The 25,435-nt window shown below is 40.8% G+C and overlaps 1 protein-coding gene across 3 annotated transcripts in view; it reads left to right on the top strand.

The window, feature by feature from the left end:
- The window catches only part of FSTL5 (follistatin like 5), a 627,705-nt gene that overhangs the window by 457,107 nt on the left and 145,163 nt on the right, over positions 1–25,435 (top strand). For all 3 annotated transcript variants that reach the window (XM_019481445.2, XM_019481443.2, XM_019481444.2), the window contains exon 7: positions 3,347–3,513. In XM_019481445.2, the coding sequence (XP_019336990.1) occupies positions 3,347–3,513 (167 nt within the window). The remainder of the gene's footprint in view (positions 1–3,346; positions 3,514–25,435) is intronic.

Raw genomic sequence — 25,435 nt, forward strand, 5'->3', positions numbered from 1 at the left:
GTGATTTGTATATGTTCCTATAATGCATTTTAATTTCTTTTTCATTTGGAAGAGTTTTGTGAATGCACTGTTTCTTATTGTTTTCAAATGTCATTATATGGAAAAGGAAATGTTTTACTCATAGAAGAAATCTGGTAAAATTAATTTAGCAGTGCTCTTGCGGTGCATAATTTGCAATCATATTTTCCTGATGGATTGTAAATTCTATATACATACCTACCAAATTCACGGCAGAAGTGGGGCGTGCATTCACTCCTTTAATCTTGCATGTTCCCCTGCACACTGCCCCTCTTCCCCCCAGTCACTTATTGGCAGAGAGGTCCCACTGCTCGCTACTACCCACTCTCTGCTCACTCCTGATTGGCAAGGAGGTGAAATCCTCCATTTTAAATATTGCACCATTTTTGCCTCCCTCCATTGATTGGCTAAGGAACCCCAGCAGCCCTGCTGTTTGCCGCTGATCAGTGGGGAGGTAAAAATGGTGCTATATTTAAAACTGCAGTTTTTGCTTCCCCATCAATCAGGAGTGACTGGGGAGTGACCAGCTGTGAGCAGCAGGGCCACTCTGCTAATCTGTGGGGAGGGGGGCCTGCAGGGGAACCTGCAAGATTGAAAGAGCTTCCATGCACCCCACTTCCACTGCAAATTTGGTAGGTCTCTAGTTATACGTATTCTTCTGAGGTTGAGATTACATATTACTACAATGTTAAGTGTGTTTAGCATGCAAATGATTGCATATTGAAGCTCATTAAAAAGTGATAAGTGCCCTCTAGATGTCATAAAGTTATGCCACTTTGGGTGAGGATTATCTTTTAGCTGTACTATCCAGCTAGAGTTAAGTTACTTCTGGCAGTTCAAGTGAAATAAAACCACCAATTTGTGGTCCTCGGGTACCCCAGGAGGCACCACTCCTAGATGGACTAGATATCATCCAGGACTCTGCAACACTAGACTGACAGCTGGGGACTTCCAAGCAGCAGGTGAGTAGGAAGGGAAGGGAAAGAGGTGAAGGTCGTAAAGGGAGACAAAGGAAGGGGGGCATGGGTAAAGGAGACAGACATAGAGGAAGAGGCAGGGGGAGTGGGAGAGCTTCTGGGCTGCTGCAGGACAGGGGCAGGTGGACCTGGCAGCTCCCTGTGCCCCAGCTCAAGCCCACACTGCCCCTGCCAGGCCCCATAGGTAGCTGCCCAGCAGCTCCCCATGGGGGAAGGAGGGCAGGCAGCCATGAGTGTGCCTAGCAGGTCCTCACAGGTCCAGAAAAGTGCCAGTCCTGCAGCAGTCCAACAAATCCCTGCTTCCCTCTTGCCCTCTATCATAAGGAGCTGCAGGGCAGCTTTGGGGCCCAGGAGGGGCTGGATCCAGACATGTGGGGTTGGCACAGACTTCCAGGAGTCTAGGAAAAGGCAGGAAGGGGGAACTGTTTCCCCCTACTGATGTGCATTGTTGCTGCTCTTGAGATGATTGATTGGGTCAGCAGGGCAATGGGCATGGAGGAGCAGGGTGGCAGGAGTGGAAGGATTGATCGAGGGTGTGGGAATGATCTGAGGGTCAATAGGTGGTAATTCGAGGAGTGGAGGGGGCAACTGGGGGACTGTATCGAAGTGGCATGGGTGGGTTCCTTCTCCCGCCCCCAGCCTATAGTGTGTTAGAGAACCAGCAAGCAGGGCAGACTTGTCTTAGCCATAACCCCTGCTTGCCAGCCCTCTAGTGGCAGATCTGAGCAGGGCCCATTTGAGAGGATATTAACTCTTAAATGTCTGACTGCTCACAGCATTGCTATCTTTAACACAGTCTAATATTTCTTAGATTTAGCACATGCTAATGGTAATGTGTAATCTCACTCTGAGAGTTAGAAGGACATTTCCATCTTTATGTATAGCGTCATCCTGATCAATAAATCATGTTTCCATTGATGTTAAAAAGGAAAGCAAGCATAGTTGCAATGAGCAGATTTGTCACTCAAGAAATCTCCATGTGCTCCTTTGTCATCATCTGAACACAGACACATATCAGATGTGTAAGTAAATATTCAGATGAGAAGATGATGGGACCAGATGTACATGACAAGTGTTCTATCCTTGGTCAATTGATATCTCTTATTAAGTAGGACATTATTTCTATTTCAAAGACATTTATCAGCCTTTCTAGAAATTTTTGTCTCTGTTTTCAGAACGTAATGGTCATGTACTCATCTTCCCTGAAAAATGTTAAATTAAACAGAAATAGTCTTCTTTTGGGTTATTTGATTTCTATAATACTGGTTCTGACAAGGTATTCATTCTATTATTGTTTTAAGTTGGCCCCTGCTGGGATTTTAGCCATATAACTTTCAGCTTCTTTATACTATTCCCCTAGAGCAGGAGTTGAGCAACCTTTTCCTGCTCCTTTTGACTCAGCCCATGCTCTGAGCAACAGGTATCTGGCTCCTGGAGGGCCAAAATCACCTGCACTTACTCTCACCACTGATCCCAGCCTGCCCAAAAGCACAGTGGAGTGGCAAATTCTGTGGCAAACATGACTTTAGTAAGTCATGTGCAAGTCATTTAGTAAGTGCAAGCATGAGAGAACAGCAGGGCTGTGGAGGGAATGGGTGGTTGCTGCAGACAAATGCTGCCTTAGACTGGATTGGACCTTTCAGTCCATAGGTTGCCAATTCCTGCGTTTGAGCAAATACTTGCAAATGGTTTTAAAAATTAAAAAAAAAAAAAAAAAAAGTAAAAGCAGGTTTTTTGCAGACCTGTCAAAATAGCACTTGAGCTTTTTCTTTAATATTTACACAGTCAGGTCTCAGCGATCTAATTTTGCATCCCATGTTATTTGAGCAATCTGTAGTTCTGGACCTTTAACCTTGGCTCCCCACATATTTTTCCCCTCTCGTGCCCATCACTATGTTTCTGACCATACTAGCATATTTTATTACTTTGACTCTGTTTATGTTTTGCCTCAGAAGGAAAGCAAACTTGCCTTTGCCTTTATAGTATAGTAAGTAGTGAATAAAAAGATTAATTTTGGTTTAAGAGCAGATCGAAGCATTGTGTTGATCAGGCAATTAAACAACTTCATGTGTCCACCTTTGTATCCAGTCTGTCATCTATTAAACTTGCTTCAGGAATTTATTTCATATTAAATGCTTCTCTTCTTACAAGGTGATACTTGTCAATCAATTTAATTGAAATGTCATGCTGACCTTTTATTTGAAACAGTTTAAACTTCCTATGGTCGTTTGGAAGTTCTCTTCCCTTTGATTCAAATTAAAAACCTTAAATTACTAGAGTACAGAAACTGCATGTTAATTAACCTTATAAAACTGCATGCTAATTAACCTTACAAACAATATATCTTACAGAGGTGGTTCAGTTGAGTCTGCCGGAAGATCAGAAAATAAGCGTCACTGCAGCAACAGTAGGACAAAGTGCTGTCCTTAGTTGTGCCATTCAAGGAACCTTGAGACCTCCCATCATCTGGAAGAGGAACAATGTCATTCTAAATAACTTAGATTTGGAAGACATCAATGTAAGTAGTGAGCAACTCTAAAACAATCTAATAGCTCTTTATCAAACCCTTGCCATATAAAATAGAAAAGTGTTTTTTAACAAGCTGATGGTTGCTTCTGATAGGATATTATTAGCAAATGTTTTAGCCAGGTGTTTTTGAGTAATAAGAAAGGAGAGGAAGTAGGATAGTTATTTTTATATATGCAGTCTTAAACTAAATGGAATTTGAATAATTTTCACATCTCTGACTCCAATAGTTTTAGAATTATAAGTCCCAGTAACATTTGGATAATCAAGATCTATAAGATCATGGGTTTTGGTAAATTGGTTGTCTATGGGTCTTTTAGAGCAGTGGCTTTTGAGCATCTCTGCTAACAAATGTAGATCTGCGAAAGATTAGAATTGTCATGCAATATTTTTCCATAAGCAATAAATGTAAGCAATAAAGAAAATATTCTACAAGGGTAGCATTTCAATAGCTCATAGTTCATTTTAAATTAGTCTTTCAGAATCACAGTTTATCAGCTTGTTCATGGCATTTCTTCATAATTTCTTCTTATGACCTTCATGATAACAGTAGTGGTTGCAGTCTCACTCTTACTCCCATTAAAGTTTATGATAAACCTCCCAACATTTTAATTGTGTCAGATTCAATGCTGAACAAAGGAAAGATGGAATTGTAACACAGATAGACTGTGTACAAGTAGGCCGTCATTCTGATATGTTAGAAATACTCTTAGAATTGAGCAAAGAAGACCGCATATACAGATCCAACCATATTAGAGAATAATTATTGCAATATGTGAATATCCCAAAATATCACCTCCCTTACAAAAATATAGTCAGGATAAACTACCATAACAACATGGAATCCTAGAATAGTAGGATTGGGAAGGCCCTCAGGAGGTCATGTCATCTTAACCCCCTGTTCAAGGCAAGATCATCCAATACTAAAATATCACAGTCAAGTGCCTATCTAACCTGCTCTTTAAAACTTCCAAAGGTAAAGGTTCTACAACCTGTCTAGGTAGTCTGCCTCAATCTTAACCAGCTTCATGGTGAGATAGTTCTTAATATCTAATCTATATATTCCTTGTTGCAATTTATGACCATTACTCCTTATCCTGTCTCCTGTGGCCTCAAAGTATAGGTTACCATCATCTCTCTAGTGACAAATGTTTGAAGGCAGTTACCAAATCTGTTATCAAATCTGCTACCGCAGCTGCTGCTGCAGTTATCACCACCACCCTGGGCAAAATACAGCTTTTGAGGAGCCCCATGGTCCAGATCCAGACCAGAGGCCAAAGTGCATTTGATACACTTGCTTTACTCTACAGTCAATACCACCACATCTGCTCTGAGGAGAATACTTGTGACACCAAAGTCACCAAACTGAAAACTGCCTTTACCCAGCAAGGACATTCCAGTAGAGACATAGACTGCATATTTGAAAGAACCACCAAAATACCCCGCAGTAACCTCCTGCAATACAAGAAGAAAACCCCCACTGACCTCATGCTCTTGGTTATCTCCTACCATCTCATGCTTGAACCATGAGAACATAGGAAGTTCCCAACTGAGTCGACCAATGGTTTATTTAGCCCAGTATTCTGTCTCTGTCAGTGTAGAGATGGATGCTAGAGGGAGAGTATTGAACTAGATAACTCTAGAGTGATCTGTACCTATTCAGTACCTGCCCTGGCATCCACCACTATTGCTTTAGACATACCAGAGGAAATGTTTCCGACCATTCTGTTCAATAATCATTAATAGATCTATCATCCATTAATTTACCCAGTCCCTTTTTGAATCTGGCCATGTATCAGCCACCACCACCTCTTGTGGGTGTGAATTCTACAAGTTAACTACGTGTTGCATAAAAAGATATTTTCTTTCATTAACAGGTGACAGCTTTAAAACTAATTTCAGGAGGTTCCCCACTACTATGCTGGGACTTGGTGAACAACAGTTCCATGTTCACTTGGTCCACACTCTTCATGATTTTCTAAACTTCCATCATATTCCCCCTTAGTTAGCTTTCTTCTTTCTAAACTGAAGAGTCTTAGCTTTTTTTTGTTGTCTTTAGGATGTCAACTGTTCCAGGACCCTAATTATTTTGGTTGCCTTTCTCTGTACCTTTTCCAATTTTACTACATCCTTTTTGAGTTGTTTGGACTATAACTACAAAGAGTATTCAAGATGTGGGTGCACCATGGATTTATAGAATGGCATGAGGATGTTCTCCATTTTGTTTTCAGTTCCCTTCTTATTGATGCCCAACATTTTATTGACCTTTTTTGATTACTGTGCATGCTAGGCTGACATTTTTAGAAAACTATCTACAATGACCCCAAAGTCCCTTTCCCAAGTCATACAGCTAATTCAGAGTCATTGTGTACATACAGTGGATGTTATCTTTCCCTAGGTGCATTACCTTGCACTTGTTGACACTGAAGCTTATCTGCAATACTTTTTGCTCACTCACTTAGCTTGGTGGGGTCTTTCTCTGTCAGCTCTTCTCCATCAGCTTGGGACTTGAGCACCCAGAATAATTTGGTATCATTTGTTGTTGTTCCTTTAAACTTTATTTTCCTTGTTTAGCTACTTTTTGTTGGTTTGATATACCTTTTATCTTTATTTCTTCAGTCGTTTCTTGGATTTTTTGCTGTTTCTTTTGTCATTTCATACCCTGTGATCCTTGTTTCACCAGATGTTTCATCTGTTTAGTTTTATTTTTTCCATTTACTGTAAGAGTTGCTATGCAGTCATAATTTAACATCCATTTGGGCAAAGTAGCACAAACAAAAAACCCAGGAGGAAGAAGCATAGTAATTGGATGGGTCCACAGAGGGGAGCTTTGTTTCAAATCTGGCTATGGAAAGTGAATTTGGAACTTAGGAAGATACTCGGCTTCAGATAAGCCTATTCAAAGAGAACAGTGTGCTACAGCTTATCCTACATTTTTATTACCAATTCATTTGTTTGTACTGAGGCAGTTTTAACATTCAAGAACACCGAATCCTTGTATAATTTCATAGAATCATAGGAAAGTAGCACTGGAAGATCATGAAGTCATCTATTCTAAGTCCCTTTCCAATGAAGGAAATCAGATTGATCAGGCACAATGAATCCAGCCTGACTATTCCTGGTCACCTTGTTCTTCCCTAGATGCTTCACAGTGAATTCCTTGAGTACCTGCACCATGATCTTCCTAGGGATAGAGAGGCTAGCCAGTATCTTAAGCTGACTGGTCTTTAGTTTTCTGGATCCTTTCTTTTCCCCTTCTTTGCCAATGCCTGTGAAATTATACAGCCAATCTCTTCAATACCCTAGGATACCTGTAGAATTCCTTTTCATTACCTTTTATATTCCTTGCCAGCTGCATCTCAAATTGGGATTTGGCCTTCCTAATTTTTTCCTTACATGTCTGTGTGATACTCTTGTATTCTTCCCTTGCACTATGACCAAGTTTCCACTTTTTATAGGATTCCTTTTTGAGTTTTAACTCTTTAAATAGATTGCTGTCTAGCCAGGTGTATCTCTTGTTGCACTTCCTATTTTTCTGTTGCATTTGAATAGCATTGGGATTTAAGATGTCTGTAGAGGGTAGTGTAGTTCATGTTCCCTTATAACTAACTGTACAAACTACAGTAGTGTTAGCTTAGGTTTGAGAACTGAATATTAATTCACTCACACAACCACACATATATATTTATAAATCTATTTTGTAGGACCGTATTTGATTTGGATTCAGCCCAAATTGGGGACAGTGATTCAATTAATTGATTCAGATCACTGCCCTGATTCGATTCAGATGAATGTGAAGATTCGATGCTGATTTGGAGAATCAGCAATTTGGCCGTAGATACTGCTTTTAAATGTGTTTTCTACATACCTCAAGGTACCAGGCATGGCTTGTAAATGCTGTGATGGTGGGGCAGATGGAGCCTCCCACAGGAATGGCAGGATTGGGGGGCCTGCATGCTTGGCAACAAACCCAGAAGTGGATGGGAAGTAGTTCCGGTCCACTTCTGGTCTGCTGCTGAGCATGTGGGCCCCACCCTCCTCACACCCCTCTAGCTTGCTGATCAGTGATGGAGGGACCCTGGGTGCCCCGGCAGACCCAGGAGGCACTAGTCACCGAGCTGGGAGGTTGTGGGGGGGCCCACGCACTTCCCAGCAGCCACAGAAGTGGACCGGAAGTGCTTCTGGTCCACTTTTGGGTCTGCTGGGGATGCCCCCCCCACAAGCTCCTGTGGAACGTTCCATCTGCCCCGCCATCTCAGCATTCACGAGCTGCCTGGTACCTTGAGGCATGTAGAAAAAACATTTAAAGCTGTGTCTATGTCCGAATCGTCGAATCTTTCCGAATCTCTGTGAATCAATTCAGAGGGTTCCGCTTCAATTCAGAGAGATTAAAGGGTCTTCTGATTCGATTCAGATTCAGAGATTCAGCCACCAAATTGGACCGAATCTCCGCCAAATTAAATCAGCAGCCAAAGCTTCGCACAGCCCTAATATTTAGGGCCACCATCATTAGAGGTATGCTTCCTGAAATGACAGGACAACTCAAAGGAGTCAGGATTTTACTTTCTATATTTATATCAGCTATTATAAGCCCTGATTTTTTTAAACATAGAATATAAGCAGACAAATGGGGTCAGAATGAAGCCAGATAATCTTTGCATCTAATCTTAAAGCTGAAGCAGCAGTGTTAAAGAGGATGCAAGGTGTCATGTAGTGTCAATACCATTTTTGTTTACATTTAGAAGACCTGATATTTAGAGAGAAAAAATGGTGTGTCTATCAAGTGATTCATTTAATATCATTTAAAATTTCTTTGCGAACTACTTTATTGTATTAAGCAATATATTTTAAAATGTATTCATAGTATACCTACACAGTGCCATAGGTACAACAATATACTGAATAACCAAGTAGTTTGTTTGGTATCACCAAACTAGCATTCTAGACATGTCTACTTGCCCTTAGTCCTTCTTTCAATTCATATGATTGCTGTCTGTGTGATTCCTTTTTTTTTCCTGATGTTGGGAGTGGTGGATAACCAGCACCTGTCAGAATGATGCCTTGAAAAATTAATTGTGTCTTTATAGATTTGGTATGACTCATACTGTAATACATTTATGCCTTGACCCATCACTGAATTGATATGACATGGCATTTCAGTAGTACTTTTAATATACATTTTCAAGCTTTTTAATGTAAATATCCTACATCTTGTGGCTGAAGTGCATTCTTTTACATTTTGTTGATCCTACTACCTATCATTGCACTATCAAAAATAGATTGAATCAAAGTTAACAATAAATAAAGTGGCATGACTTATCCTTAATTTCATATATAGCACTTCATTTAATCTAGCTCTTTTTTATTTTGGATCTGATTTTCCACTCTTTTTATTCTTTCTTCACCTTTTGTGCTCAGTTGAAGATAGTCTGAGGTTTTGTTTTCATTCAAAAGGAGTACAGCATCATATCTAAATACGGGGCCTATGATTTGTACTTTGAAAGGACCATCTATACATGGATTCTTTCATTTTCTTACACAAGGAGCTACCAGTGACCTCCATGGTATATTCATCCTATTTGACACAGCAGTGGTCTATTCTTTCTCCCTGTCTCCTCATTTGTCTTTTCCCAAAGGCAATAAAGGGATTCATGAAAACCTTAGGCTTCTGCAGCTTGATTCTGGTGTCCTGGCACCCACAGGTGAGCAAAAACCATGTGTGCCCTTAGCTGGGCAGCACATATCATTTTTACATGTCCTGGAGTACAAGGAGTCCTTGATCTGGGAGTGTTCTCCCCAGTCCTGAAGTGCCATCATACTAGGACTTTTAAAAACTATGTGTGCATCTAAGCTGCACACATGGGTTTTCTGACATCCCTGCTACACAGGGACCTCAGGACTGGGGAGAGGTTCCTTGGTCCTAGGGGCCATGTCAAAAAATCAAGTGTGCTGTTCAGATGCACATGTAGTTTTTAAAGGTCTTGGATGCAGTGAGCGTGCAGTCAGGTATTTGTTTTCCAATGGTGGGCTTACTGCCCACCATTCCTGTCTGCCTCCAGGGATTGGCCAAATCCCTGGAGTCCAAGGACTGGTTCTACCCCCAGCCTGATTGGGTAAGGGGCAACTCTGTCTCAGACCGTGGAGGTGCCCCATACTGGATCCTGACACTCAGCTGAATGCCAGGGTCTGTCATGGGCCAGCCTTAACTAGACGCACATTCAGTTTAAGGTGTGATACAAACAAGACAGAAACTGTTTAAATGTTATATGTGGAATAACTTGTGCCTTGTTTACTGTATTATCATGCCTTACATTGACTTTCTCAGGTTACTGTTTAAGGAGTGATAAACTTATTAATTACGTCTTAAATGTAATGAGTCAGAAGCCTTAAAACATCATGGAGTATTCATTTCAGAATGAGATGATTGGACCCCTGATTTTCATATTATATGTATAATCAGGGAACAATATTAGGGTATGAGAGGATCCCAAAAGTTTCTCTAGAGGATATGGCAAACAACAAAGGTATTTGGATATGGTTATCCTCCTTTTTCTTTAGCAGACTGTCTACTATGCATGCATTCAAATTTCAGTTTCAATCAAAATATAATGATCTTATATATGTATCTTGTTTCTGAATAGCTTGTTTTAAAAATACACAAATGCATACTTTCTCAGCAGTAAATAATAAGCAATGAAATTAAATGCCACAACATTCCACTTAGCACAACAATCTTCAATATGAGTTTTTGACAGGGTGTATAAAGTTCACTTTAATAAACTAGATGTCACTTTTCCTTATGAATTATTTTTATGAAACACTCAAATTTGTCTGTTGCCTGGCTTTCATACTTTTTATTGATTATATTTTATGAAATTGTCAGGCTTGATTTATAATGACCTGTCAAAGTTAGTACCTTTCTACATTTGATTTGACCTTATATTTGGCATCATTCCTTTGAAATCTTAAGAATTATTTGTTCTTTTCTCCTTAATTTACTGGACTAATATCAAAACTGTTTATTTGATCTTTAAAATTGAAAATGAAAGTAATGGTTTTGTTTTAAATTCTCACATGCATTCTAACTCACATACATGCCTATTTGTTTTATGAAACTATGCTTTTCAACTTTTTTAGTTCACTCATGCAAAATGGTTATACACGGCAATTTCTTGTTTGTTAATATCATAGGTATTGTGGCATAACAAATTTGAACCTTTTATTGTTTAGTCTTCCCTTTTCACCTTCCTTTCTTTGTACATGCTCATCATATAGTATAGGACAGGGGTTGTCAACAGGGTGTACGTGAGAACGCCCTGGGGGTATGCGCTGCATGTGGCCGCACACCACCCCTCCCACCACCCCACGTCCAGCCACTGGGGGTACCCTGATCCAAAAAAGGTTGAAAACCCCTGGTAGAGGAAATACTGGGATAATTCACGTGACTCAGAAATATTCAATAGGAATATGACTTATAGGGTCTGGTACTTTCCTTTATTGCATCCCTTCATTTATTTTTATCTGTTTGATCCTATAAACTTATACTTTTTAGAAATGTATGATATGGTACATTCATGTTTTCATTTTACTTTATTAATTTTCCATTTTTATATACTAAATCATTAAGGTATAGGATACCACCCCCCCCCCCCCCGGTAGCTGTTCAGCCAAAGAGTATGGAGAAGGTGGGTAGATCAGAATTCTAGTTAAAGATCCTTGATTGACTAGCCCTGTCATGGTATCTGCAGTAATAAACATTATACAAAAGTATGCTGTATTCTGGTCACACTGTATCCTGGGTAGTAAATGATATCATATTGGAGTAATGCTGGGGAGATGCATGAGTGTATTTTTTCCCTTGTGACATGGGATCACTGCAAGAAAGATCATGTGCTGGATCCTATGCCATATGAAATTAATCAAAGTTTTACTGTTGCTGCTAGAGGGAACACCATCCAGCCCTATGTGCCGTATCATAAGGTCGAATCTATATTACTGTAGCTGAAAGCAGAGTCTGGTCCATTTTCTCCCAGCAAAATTGTGGTTAGGCAATTTCACATTGTTTCTAATAGATGGATCCACATAGCTACTTTTTGTAAAGTCTACTTGCATTTTAAAATTCTTATCATGCACTAAAAATAAATCTATACCCTAGTACCATTGCTTTTAACCATACCCAGGTCTGTTTAATCTTTTTTTCTGTTTGCCTTTTATGACTTTAGTGTGGAAAGGTCTCATGTCTTTCAAAGGTTGTAATATAACATGTCTACCCTGCCCTGGAGGCATCCTTGAAAATAACCTCAGGCAACTTATGTTAAACTCTCTGAAAGAGGATAGTATAAATGTTTTCTACGAGCTGCTAACAAAATAAGAAATTGTTATCATATACCCTGTTTAAGAATGTTAAACATTTTCCTACTTTTACATATTAGTTTCTGTATATGTTACATATATTATGCAATTAACTAATAAATTGTACAATATATTTAAAACAGTCACATGTGCAAAGTAAGTATCACGTGATAAAAATGACTATCTAGCTATAAAAGGATCCTACCAGCTATAAAGTTACTGCTTGATGGTGGGCATGTCTATACGTTCATTAATGCGCCCTAGTTACTGTGCATTAAGTTTAGTACTTGGTTAACCAAGTACTAATTCAACGTTCAGTAAATCATGCTACTACTCAGTAGTGCCAGTGCATGGGGGGGGAGGGGGTTATGCTTACTGCACAGTTGCCTAATAACACTGCGCAGTAGCGTATCAACACAGTTTTTGACCAGCACACAGTAATGTGCAGTGTTATTAGCCTACTGCTCTGTAAGAATCTCATGTAGATGTGCCCAGTGTGTAACAACTGTACAGCTAGTTTCTGTCCAGTTTTAATTTGAATGTATAGCTGGGCCCTTATGCTCACAGAGTTAAAGGGCATTGATTTTCATTTTGTATTACTTTGATAGCCTTTTTGGGTAAACTGATTACATTTTTCATTTGTTTTTCTTTACACAGTACCCCTGGACATTTTTTTGAGGGTTCCTTCTTAAAAATAGGTAAAACCCTATCAAGTAGTAGTAAAATTTCACTCTATACAAATATTCCTTTTACATAACTACTGCTTAACATACTTATGATAATGGCTTCTGCCATTACTTAACTTTTTAATTGAAAAAGAAAATGTTTCTTTTCCACACACATGCTTCACATTGTGGATTTGTTTTTCATTTTGTTTTTATTTTTCCCTTCACTAGCTATTCCCTTTTGGGAATCTGATTAATTAACGTTAATTTCTAATCAATAGAAACACTCCCTTCAGATTTAGCAATTTAGTAAAACGTTCTTTCTACCTCTAACCTCACTGAAGCTTTCTTCTAGAAAAACACACCTGTTTTCTTCAGCTTTCCCAGTTGGCCTTCTGTTCTTTTCAAGCTGCACTGTTTTTTGCCTGGGACCTAAAAAGTATCATATTTCTAGTTATCCATATATGGTTGCATCTCAAAGTGTAGTCATGGACCTGGATCTTATTGTGCTAGCCATTGTATGGAGACGGATGGAAAAGTGGTCCCTGCCTGAAAGATTTGAAGGTCTAAGTAAGGTTTTACCTCTGCCTCATGTATCCCTCAGTAGACCTGATTCTCCTGTTTCATGTGATTTGGGACTAAGTTCATTCACTAGAGTGTGTCTACACATGTAATTAATTTGGAGCAATAAACTCTGGCGCATATCACACCTGAGTTTATTGCTCCTGGATGCACCGTTTGAATGTGTGCCTGGGACCGCAACACGTTGAACCAGATCGGAGCAGCCCTGACTGGCAGGAGGCTCAGGTAGGGGGCCAGCCTACCAGCCCAAGGCTTCTCCAATCCGGCTCAATGTGCTGCAGAGTGACTGGCTGGGGCATGAAGGCTCTAGTGAGGGGCTAGCCAGCAGGCAGCCCCTGCACTGAAGCACCCTTATGCCCCAGCCAGCCGGCTGAGCATCTACACATGCGTTGGTGCATGTAAAACACTCCATATTTACAAGTACTAACCTGCGCCAGAGTTTTTTAGTTTCCTGCAGCTGAATAGGGCTGCATGTGTTGATGCCAAAACGTTTACTGCAAAATCAATTAGATAATTCTACAGTAAACATCTCATGTAGATGTTCCCCAAAAGTGGTATCCTATACCTGACAGAAGTAAAATAAAGTCTCTGTTCATGAAGTCTATCTAATCCTGTGCCATTCTGATTGTTGCACTCCTCTGCTGCATTGTGTTCGCATGTACAGTAATCTGATGAAAGAATTGACCAAAACATAATGCAATAGCATAATGCAGTGGTGTATTGATCTCTGCTTAGGCCCCTAAGTTCTGCTGCTAAACACATAAATAAAACAAAAGTGACCTGATAAAATGGACACTCGAAGTAGAGAAAATCTGACTTCCTCCTACTTTCTTTTTTGCTTTATAACTCCCATGGTAAAAGTAACTACACATTTTCCAGCCAGAAACATGAACTTTTTTTGTTTTTAAAGATAAAATATTTCAAATGTAGTTGTTTTCTAATTAAACTGCACTTTTCAAAACCTGCACTATTTAAAATGCACCAAGAAAGAAAATAACACTCATTCTGCCAGCTGCATAAAATAGCTCAGCTATCTATTATATCAAGTAGTATTTTACCACACTGAAGTTATAAGCCTAATGAAATGTGTTGTACTATATTCAAATTGTCATTTTTTATCATGGTACCCATAGTCAACAAGGTATTATTGTTACCTGCTCTGGACAGTTGAAACTGCTTAACCTCTACCTTCAATCCCCTTCCCTTAGTCACTGTGGAGGTCACTACTTTTAATATGACGACTAATCAGTATAACTAAATAATGTAGAGTATGTATCCATGGATCTAAGAAATTTGACTATTGCTCTAGATCTATGTAGATTCAAAGACTCAGTCATAGGAAATTCAATACTTCTGCCATAAAGACAGTGTTCTTTTACCTTTAAAAACAAAAAAATCCCACAACAATCTTTTCTCAACTGTGGAAATAAAATGAATCCAAATGCTATTAGATAAACTGACTGCTTTATAGATTCTGTTCTTTGATACATTTTCATTATGCATTGCTAGTAATATTCCTGTAGCAAGAACTACTGTGATCATCCTCGTATTTGATCAAACAAGAAAACAACAAATATATTTTCTCTAACTTTGATGCTTCTGCAGCTTCTGGAAATATCAACATAATTAATTCCCATGATGCCTTTTTACTTTATACTTTTATAACATCACCTAATATCTGGACTAAACCTAATCTAGATCTCTGGCCCGTCCTATGAAGGTCTGTGCATATGTAAATGCTAAACAGTTTATGCAGGGGCATAATAATCCCTGTATTTATGCACAGAGCTAAACAATGTGAATAAAGGTGAAGGGCCTTTTTGTAGTTCCTTTTTGTATCAACTAGACTACAGAACTGTCTTACAAGTATCAGGATCTATGCCATTGCTAGGGCTGGATGCATTCACTCTTAGGGGTGTTGACAGGACGGGATTTAGTCCAGCAGAGCAGCACTTAGTGATTTGTGCCTTTATATGGCCCCTTGCAAGAAACATGCAAGTCCAGACTTCCCTAGGCACTTGGTGAATAGGAGAAGCCCAAGTAGTTTTCCTGTATCCCTGAGCTGTCTCCAATATGTTGTAATATGTAAGCGGTTTGGTCAGTGAACTCTGTTTTGTACAAGTTGTGTGATCTGTCGATTTTCAATAGTGGATTTGTTTGACCAGTAACATTTGCATCCTTTCAGAAATGAAAACTGCTATAGCAGGGGTAGCTCACTCACCACACGTGTGTCACAAATACACAGCTTTGTTTGACATGCAGCATGTCTGCCCAGAGCAGGAAAAACAGCACAGATAAGGCAGGGAGGAGAGAGCACAGCAATTGAGCAGGTGGGGAAAGGAGCAGCAGCACTGGATCAAGAAGGAAAGAGAGAGCAGAGCAAGGGGATTGGAGTGTCATTTGGCGAGGGGGCAGGGCTTACTTTGTGGTATGATAAAGGCTGTGACCTACCACCCCGCTGTCGTGCTGTAGTTTGTTTACATTTTCTATTTCTTCCTTTTCAAGACAAAAAGCAGCTATCAAACTGTCAGGATGCGGTGGAAAGAGGTCAAAGACAAGCTGGCATAGATAGAACTGCCCTTTTATGGTTTGGCATCTTGTGGACCTGGCAGTTTGAATTGACTGATGTCTCCAGAAGTGACAGTATGAGGCTTCTTCACTGTAGCTTGTGTAATTAGGTCAGCCACACTCAACTCAATAACAGGGATAGCTGAGCCCAACCCCCTTTCCCCTTATTGGTTCTGGAGCTGCTTTTAAGGAGCTCCTGCAGCATCTGGGCCCTGCTGTCCTTGACTAGCTCTGACTTCTGTGAGTTACCTGGTTCCTGCCCCGGTACTCCTAACCGTGTACCTAGCCCATTGGACTTTGGATTCTGGTTTGACATCAGCTTGCTTCCTAACATCTCATTCTAGTAAACCATCTGCCTCGGTGTTTGAATTCTAGTTTGACCTTGGCTGGCTTCCTGAACTTGATCCTGGTTATTCCCTTAGCTTGGTGCTTTGCTTCTGGCCCCCTGGCTTATAATTTGGATCTGGCCTCTGTTGCTTCAAACTATGATTTACCTATGCCTGGTCCACTCCCAGGTCTACACACAAGATCTGATACCCCTTTGGGCCATGACAGGAGGGAAGAAGAAGGTACTGCTTACCCCCCAGTTCCTCATCCCACTGCTGCCATTCCTGAACCCATGCAGATTGATGTAGAGCACCATTGCCCTCTTCCAGATGAATGAGAATGATGCTGCCAGTATGAACTGTGTCACTATGGTGGGGGCCTCAGGACACAGATGTTGTACAGCTCGCAGGGGGAAGAGGCAAGAGAATAGAGCCAACCTAGGCCTGGTAAGAGGGAGCCAAATTGGGAAAAGTGATTACCTTCAACCTCCCATTAATGGAAACCAGTAGCAAATCTGATTATTAGAACCGTCAGTTCTGCTGAATGTCTGCCTCCAGGTCCCTGGTCACATTTGTCATCTGGTCCTAACTGCTTTACCATACTCTGGGGTAGTGGACAGTTTTATTGATGAGACTGTGGTCTATGCCCTCCAAATTCTGTTACAGCAGCAGCCCAAGCCAGAAACCATCAACATTACATCTGACTCCATAGAGAGGGAAACCAAGGGAAGTGAACATCCATGGGCATTGTGACATGCTCTGTTTTGGTGCAGTCTGTTCTAGTGAGGTGGAAAACCTGGGAAGTTCACTTTCATTTCTGCTGCCAGCACTGCTGGAAATACAGAGTAGACCTCATGAATTCCAGTGGGAATTAAATCATCATCTCATCTAGAAAAAGAACAAAAGAAGAATATAAGTGGCAGGCAGACCAATATCAAAAGCCAGGGCCTGCCTATACTGTGGGAAAAAATGTAGTTGTCAACCAAACTTATTCCACATAATCTGACAAATCAAACCAGTAGTCTCTGAACTACAGTTCCCCCAGCCACTGAAGATCCACCCATTATTCCATATGTCACTACTCAAGCCACATATAGAAAATTCTTTCCCACATCCCCAATCTTCACCACTCCCCATAATAATTCAGGGACAAGAGGAGTACCTTTGTGTGATTCTTTCCATTGGAATGTCTCCATTGGAAAGAATCACACAAAGAGTATTGCAAGGGTGGTCAAAATATGGCCCACAGGTTGGATCCGTTTAAGCAATTTATTTTATTTGGCTTGCAGGTGGTGGCACCATGTGGTAGGCCCTGAGTGAGTCACGCTCAGGCCTTAGCCCCTGCTGGTCAGTGGCATGGGTGAGAGCTTCAGCCTCTCCTGATGCCACAGGGGATGCTGGGCAGAAGCAGCCCTGCCTGCATGTCTGTCCAGCACCACATGATGGCCTGAGAGATTGAGTCATCACTGTTCTTTCCAGTTTGCTATTTAGCTCTGTTCTCTGCTTAACCTCCAAGCTACTGGATTTGGCTTGCTCATGGACTTCACTCTGTTTGACCTCTTGGCTTCTTCACTCCACCTGTTTCTAGACCCTGCTTTCTGATTGATTTCCTAGCTTCCTGACACAGTTCAACCTCAGGTTCTGTTTGCTAGTCCTGATCCTTGTTAGCACTTTGAACCTTGAGTGGCCCCAGACAGATGTAGCTGCTCACGTCTCAGCATGATACAAACAGTATGTGTGTGCATGGTTTTCAAGGTAGAATGGAGATCATAGGGCCTTGTCTGATATGATAAGGTATCAGACTCTGTGGTTGAGGGCAGGGCAGTGGACGCAATGTACTTTGCTTTAGTAAGGCTTTTGACATTGCCTCCCAAAATATTCTTATTGACATGGGTATATTTAATGGCCAGTCAAATAGACCCATGTGGACACGGTCTGAGGCACTTCAGCTAGTTCTCTTCTGACAATAACAAAATACAATTTTAAAAGGAGAGAAATGTGACAAGAACAATACCTGCCTATTCAAGGAAGGACATTTCTCATGGTGGAGAAATTAAGTGAGAGATGGGATCTTTGGAATATGTCATAGATTTCATATATTTCATAGACGTTAGGGGCTGAAAGGGACCTCAAGATATCATTGGGTCCAGCCCCCCTGCCATAGGTGGGAAGTCAGCTGGGATCAAATGACCCCCACAAGAAATAAATCCAGCTGTTTTTGAAGGAATCCAGAGTAGGTGCTTGCACCACCTGGGGGAGGTGGAGGGTTCTTCCAGGCCCTGGACAAACGCACCATAAAGAACTTTTTTCTAATATTCAGTCTAAATTGGCCTTCCTGGAGTTTATGAAAGGATGCAAATATTCTCCTGGTCATAATTAGTTCAGGATGTACTTCTGGTCTGGTAAGCAAGTACACCCCTGTGAGGCAGAACTTGAGCTGCAAAACTTGAGCTCCCCAAGAATCCAACAGAAAATGGTTGTAAAAGGCTAGATAAGAAACCATACTTAAACCTTCCCATGAGAACAAGCGTTTGTCTTTAATTTTTCTGGCCATAGGGAAATGACTTCAGGTCCTCAGTCAGTAGGCTAGGTTTTCTGGCTGACACAAGAAGTTGTAGGGAGCTCTTACATAAAGGGCAGAGGCAGAATCTGCTTTCTAAACCAGAAGTGAGCAACCTGTGGTCTGATATGAGGTGACATGGTCTGCAGATGGCGGGAGGGCAGTGGATGTGCGATATACCTTGCTTTAGTAATGCTTTGACAATGTCTCCCAAAACATTCTCTTTTGTGAGAAGACACAAACTAAGGAAACAATTAGTCCTTAGTTAACAAACTAAGGAAATACAGACTAGATGAAAATACTGCAAGGTGGCTACATTACTGTTTGAATCATGTTTAACAAGTAGTCATCAATGACTCAATGTCTGGTTGGGAAGAGGTATCAAGTGGGACTCCACAGAGATGTGTCCTGGGTCCAGTATTGTTTAATTTCTTCATTAATGATTTGGATAATGCAAGTAAGTACACACTTAGCAAATTTGCAGATGACAAAGTTGGGCAGAGTTGCAAATGCTCCAGAGGTAGGTCTAGAACCTAGAATGACCTGGATAGATTGGAGAAAGGGTCCATAATCAAGGATATGAGATTCAACAAGGGCGTTTGAAGTCCTGCACTTGGGATAGAATAGTTGCATTCACTGATACAGACTGGAAATTGACTGGCTAAAATGTAGTACTGCAGAGGAGGAGCTAGGGATTATGGTAGACCATAAGATGAATACAAGACAACAGTGTGCTCTTATTGCATAAAAATGTAAAGAAAAAATATCAACAGCACACTGGGTTGTATTAACAGGAATGTCACTTGCAAATCAAGGGAAATGATTCTTGCACTCTGTTTAGCACTGGTGAAGCCTCAACATAGTCCCCACACTTCAAGGAGGATGTGGACAGATTGGAAATAGTCATAAACATAGAATGACAAAAAAATATTACTGGGAAGTAAAACTTCTGAGGAAATCCTGAAAGAATTTGGATTATTTAGTCTGAAGAAGAGAAGACTGAAGGGGAATTTGGTAACTGTCTCAAATACCTGAAGGGTGATTACAGAGAAGATGCAAATGGGCTTTACTCTGTGGCCATAGGGAATAGAACTAGGAGCAATGACCTCAAGTTTCAGCAGAGGAAATGTACGTTGGAGACTAGCAGGAACTTTCTGACTATGAGGGTGGTCAAGCCTTGGAATTGGCTACCTAGAGAAATTGTGGAATCTCCAATCCTGAAAGTTTTCAAGTGCTGGTTAGACAGGTGTTTGGCTGGGATCAGGCAGGAATGATCCTGCCTTCAGTAGGGGGATAGACTAGATGACCTTGTGAGATCTTTTCCATCCCTGTTTCCTATGATCCTATTATCTCTGTCTGTATCTCAATATATAGTTACTGAATTCTTGTTTGATCTTGTTTTTGCAATAATGCTTTTTGTTATATTTTGTAACTTAACTATTGTCAGTAGTAAAAGTGATTTCAGGGAATTTAACATACAGGCAGGCCTCTTCTATTGAAGCAAGGATCTAAAATTTCTGAGCATGTGACCAGACAGGGGTTGATTCTTTTGGCTAACAAAATCCCATCTGCTAAAAGCCGGCAAGATCTGGATGAGGTGGGTAAAGCTAAGGCACTAGATCCCATTGTGCAATTGAGTTAACATTTGCTAGGGGACATAGTGGCATAACTTTAGTTCTAGTTCAGCCATTTATACTGTGTAGCACTTTCTTTGACTATTGTTTCACATCTTTTTGTCTCATTTTAACCATGAGAAAAATGTCTGTGATGACATGTACAGGGTTCTCATAAGGCTTAATATTTTTGTGTGGGGACTGATTTTTTTGATTTTTTTTTTATACACAGGATATCAAAAAAATATCAATATCACCTGGGACTGTATAATGTAAAATAAAGATGGCACAAGGGAAAAAAAAACATACTTTGTGACTTTTCATCTAGGGCATGAGTTTTATTTAAAATATTTTCTAAAATTCTTAATATTCAGCTGAGTATATTTTTAGTAATAGATTGTGCTCTGAAGATGTAGCTCTGTGTTGAGAGTACTGTGAAGCTGCCCTTGCTACAGGGAAGAGTTCTTGCTGTACTTACAGGGACCTTATCAAATAAACAGGGAATATAACGTTAATAGAGCAAGGGTCAAAGATAAAGGGTATAATGTTTTTAAAGAAACACAAATCATAATAATTTGATAATGAGCAAACCTTAATATCTGATCTTGGTAAGTAAGGAATGGAGTCAGGGGAAAAATTAGTTTTAAATAATTTAGAAGAATTCAGCAGTTCTGTGCTGAGGAAAGGTTTGATAGAAAGGAACTGAGAAACTTGGCAAAAGAAGAAAAATGTTGTCTGGGCAGTATGGTATAGTACCGGTAAGTAGATAGGGTTGAGACTGGGCTCTGGTCATATATTAGGAAGTGCTGTTGGTCAGAATAGTTCTGATAAAATATTTTTTTATCTTAGTTTAATTTTTACAAATCAGAATTTTATTTTGTAGAAATATTTGATCTCATTGGACCCTGTGATTCACTACAGGCAGAATTTTGATGGCTATCTGTCTGGTTTTCTGTAGCTCATCTAAGAGATTGCTGACCCTCAGGATCTAGGCTCTTGGCTTTTCAGCGGGGAACTTTCAGGGTTTCTACTCACACCTAAGAGTCCTGGCTTGGAGCTGGGCCTCTTAGCAGCCTGACCTCTAAAATCCTATGATCTATGCCAGGTGACCTGAAAGCCCTTTAACTGTAGATCAAAATGGGGCTCTCATAGTTTCTTGGCACCTTGACTTCTAGGTGGGGGCTCTGTGGACTGCCTATGTCACCCTGGGAACAGCCCATGGATTTCCCCAAGGATCCACTACCTCCATTTCATTTAGGGAGGAAAAAAAAAAAGCAAAAAACCAACGTAAACACTTAAATATTTTCATTTTTTTTAAATTTCCTTTCCACCAGAATTTTATTATTACAAATCAGAATTGAAGGTATTTTTTAAATGTCAAAATTATCTGTGGAATGAAATTGTTCACTTTTTAACCAGTTCTAGTGCTAGACTGCCAGCTTCATTCAGGGAAGCAAGTATTAGAAGCACACCCCTGTCATTTTGAATGGCTGTATTCTGAGCTCTGTTTTGAACAGTACAAGATGTTCATGAGAAACCAATACCTGAGAAAGAAGATAAGCTCTTAAATGATAGTACTGTGAGCACTTTTTCTTCATATGATTCTAGTGATCTAACAGGGTCTGATTTGGGACAAACTGTTGGTGACCACTCCAAGACAAGGATCTCCCCTGGAATAGCTTGTGTGGCAGAGGGCATAAGAAATAGGTTGCATCTCCTAGATCAGGGGTAGGCAACGTTTTTGGCCAGAGTGCCAAAAAAAATGCAATGTCTGCCTTGTAAGGGGCTGGAGTGGCACCACTGGGGAGGGAAGAGGAGGTGGGGAAGCCTGCCCCACTGGCAGTGGTACAGTGAGAGCTGCAGAAAGGGCATCTTTCCTGCCCCTAATACCTCCTCCAGGAAACTCTTCAGGCAGTATCTCCTCCTGAGTCTCTTGAAAGAGCCCAGAGCAGCAACTTAAAAAAAATGTTTTTAAACAGTTTCCTTGGTACACCTCCTGGTGCCACTAACTGGCATGCATGTCAGGAGTTTTCTATCCCTGTCCTAGATGTCTGGGTGTTGAAACATGGTAGAGGCAGGTAAGAGCAGACCAGGACCAGGGCATTCACAGGCTCATAGTGAATTGCATTTGATGGTAGCCAGATATAAGCAGATAAAAGAGAACTGAAACTTGTAATGAGTGTAGAAACAAACTATTGTACAAATGTGTGCAGGTGGCAGGGTGGTTATGGCTGGAGGTTAAAGGACTGGTTGAGCCAAGACTAACAGCAGAAGAGAATTCTAGTGACATGGCACAGTCCAGTCCACAAGGCGCTTTGAGTCTGCGGAAGAGGCTGATCATTTTAGTGGAAAGTCCCAGTGTCTCCTAGACAAAGAACATGGTGTTTGTAAAGAAGCACAACTGCAGACTTTTTTCTTTCCCGTGATTCTTTCTTCCTGCAGCATCACGTAGTACTAATAGGACAATTAAAAAGGATGTAATTTTCAGGAAGTGCTGATATCCATTCTCCAAAAATAGGGCTCATTTTAGGCATTTGCATTTAAGCAGTCAGAAATGATGGCATGTAAAATCAGTAGTCAGCACTCAAAATTTTGCCTTGAAGTTCAGGTTTAAGGAGGTAGCAGGCTTCCATCCATGAGGGACTAGTGGAAAGACAGGGAAGATAAGAAAATTGGTACAGAAGTTCATATTTAATACTGCTATTTGGAATTTCTCTCACATTGCTATACTTTGTATAAGAATTTAGTCACAGAGGCATAGCCAACACTATCCAAAGATTATGGCTGCAGCAGAAAGTCTTTGGAAAGAGTTAGTATATATCTAAGTAAAAGTTCAATATGGGAAGATACATTCCTAAAGTAACTGATATACCTTCCTAATTCTGTGTACCGTGTTAGGGAAGTAAAACTATTACATTGTACATTTTGCACATACCAAAAACAAATGGAAAGAATCGCACAAAGATATTCTATATGGATACTTACAGTTTTCAGTTTTAAATCTATTTTTGCATGTTCTTTGGAAGCCTCATATTTTTCTAAACATTCAATTAATTGTTTTCCACTGAGATGCCAGCTCTTTTATTAAGAAAAAAAATTCTGAGAACAGGAAAGGCACTATTACTCTGTCTTAATTCACTTCAGATTTTGTGTACCTCAATGTGAGCTCTTATTCTGCTTTCCTCTTTGTATTTTGTAGATCTAGTGTTTCTAAACTTTTCTGTGCATCACAGAGGCTGCATATTCTTCTTCCATTCTCTCTATAAACATAGATATAGTGGTTCTTAACTTCATAAAACCTGCTGCCTGAGCACCTATTCTCTCAATCCCAAAATTACAGTTAAAACATGAAAATGTCATTATTCATTTGACTTATCTGAATACACACATTATTATAGAGCTGTTTAGATTTCATAGACTTTAGGGCTGGAAGGGATCTCGGAAGATCATTGAATCCAGCCCCCTGCCCCAGGGGAGGGAAGTCAGCTGGAGTCATAGGATCCCAGCAAGAAAAACATCCAAATTTCTCTTGAAGGCATTCAAAGCAGGTGCATGAACCACTTCTGATGGCAGGCTATTCCAGACCTTGGGGGCTCAGACAGTAAATAAATTCTTCCTTATGTCTATCCTGAAATGGTCTTGCAGGAGTTTATAACCATTCAACCTTGTCATCCCTTGGGGCGCTCTGGTGAACAAAGTTTCCTCCAGATCCTGGTGGACACCCCTTATAAACTTAAAGGCGGCCACCAGATTGCCGCTGAGCCTCTGCTTTCCCAGGCTGAAGAGTCCCATAGCTCTCAGCCTCTCATCGTAAGGTCTGTTTTCTGATCATGCCTGTAGCTCTTCTCTGGACTCTCTCAAGCTTCTCCTCATCTTTTTTGAATTGTGGAGCCCAAAACTGGACACAGTACTCCAGCTGCAGCCTCACCAAGGCCAAGTACAACGGGAGAATGACGTCCTGGGATTTGCTTGAGAAGCATCTATGGATGAAAGCCAGCGTTTTGCTTGCTTTACTAGCCACAGCATCACATTGAAGGCTCATGTTCATCTTGTGGTCAATCATGACCCTCAAGTCCCTTTCATCCATAGTGCTAGCCAGGTAGCACTTTCAAGCCTAGAAGGATGCTGCAGGTTTTTCTTCCCAAGGTGGAGAATCTTGCATTTTTCACAGTTAAATACCATCAGGTTCTTGTCCACCCATTTCTTGAGCCTGTCAAGGTCAGCCTGGATCACCTGCCTGTCCTCAGGTTTGGATGCTTTACCCCAAAGTTTTGGTATCATCGGCAAAATTAGCCAGTCCGGTTCTGACTCCAATGTCCACATCATTAATGAAGATGTTGAATAGTATAGGCCCAAGGACAGAGCTTTGAGGGACCCAACTGGTCACAGGGCATCATGATGATTGACTTACATCAGCCACAACCCTCTGGGTCTGACCACAGAGCCAATTCCCCAGCCAGCGGGTCTTGGTGGACCTGAGGCTGCAGTTGGCCAGTTTTGCCAAGAGGTGATCATGGGATATCAGACTGAAGGCTTTTTTAAAGTCAAGTTATATGACATCAATCTCCTCTCCCTTGTCCAGGTGATAGTTCACCTGGTCATAAAAGGAGATAAGATTGATCAAGCAAGCCCTACCCGCAACAGACCCATGCTGGCTATCCCTCAGAATGTTGCCATTCACCAGTCCATTAAGAATGGCCTCTCTGATAACCTTTTCTAAGACCTTCCCTGGGATAGAGGTCAGGCTGATGGGCTTGTAGTTTGCCAGATCCACTTTCCTCCCTTTCTTGAAGATAGGCACCGCATTGGCCTTCTTCCAATGTTTGGGCACTTCACCAGATTGCCAGGAGTTCTCAAAGTTCCATGCCAGTGGCTGGGTTATGATGCTAGCCAGCTCCTAGAGTATCCTGGGGTGTAGATTGTCAGGGCCGGCTGACTTGAAGGTATCCAACCTCTCAAGGTGTTCCTTCACGAGGTCAGCATTGATGGAGGGCAAGAAATATCCCTCACCCAGGCCTCCCTGTCCCATAATAGTTACCGCTTTCCCTATTCTGTCTATGTGCTGCACATTTCCTGTCCTAGCTGAATGATTTGTGAGTACAGAACCACTCATACTTCCGTATTTTCTTAAGTTTTCCAGGTATATACTGTGCTTCATTACTGCACTACCATTTTGTTGTCATCCACATATTTAATAAGAATTGCATGAATCAGCTGCATAGGATGTCAAGAGACTTCTAACAATTTT

This window comes from Alligator mississippiensis, chromosome 2 (assembly GCF_030867095.1).
Source record: "Alligator mississippiensis isolate rAllMis1 chromosome 2, rAllMis1, whole genome shotgun sequence".
In the NCBI taxonomy this organism is placed as follows: domain Eukaryota; kingdom Metazoa; phylum Chordata; order Crocodylia; family Alligatoridae; genus Alligator; species Alligator mississippiensis.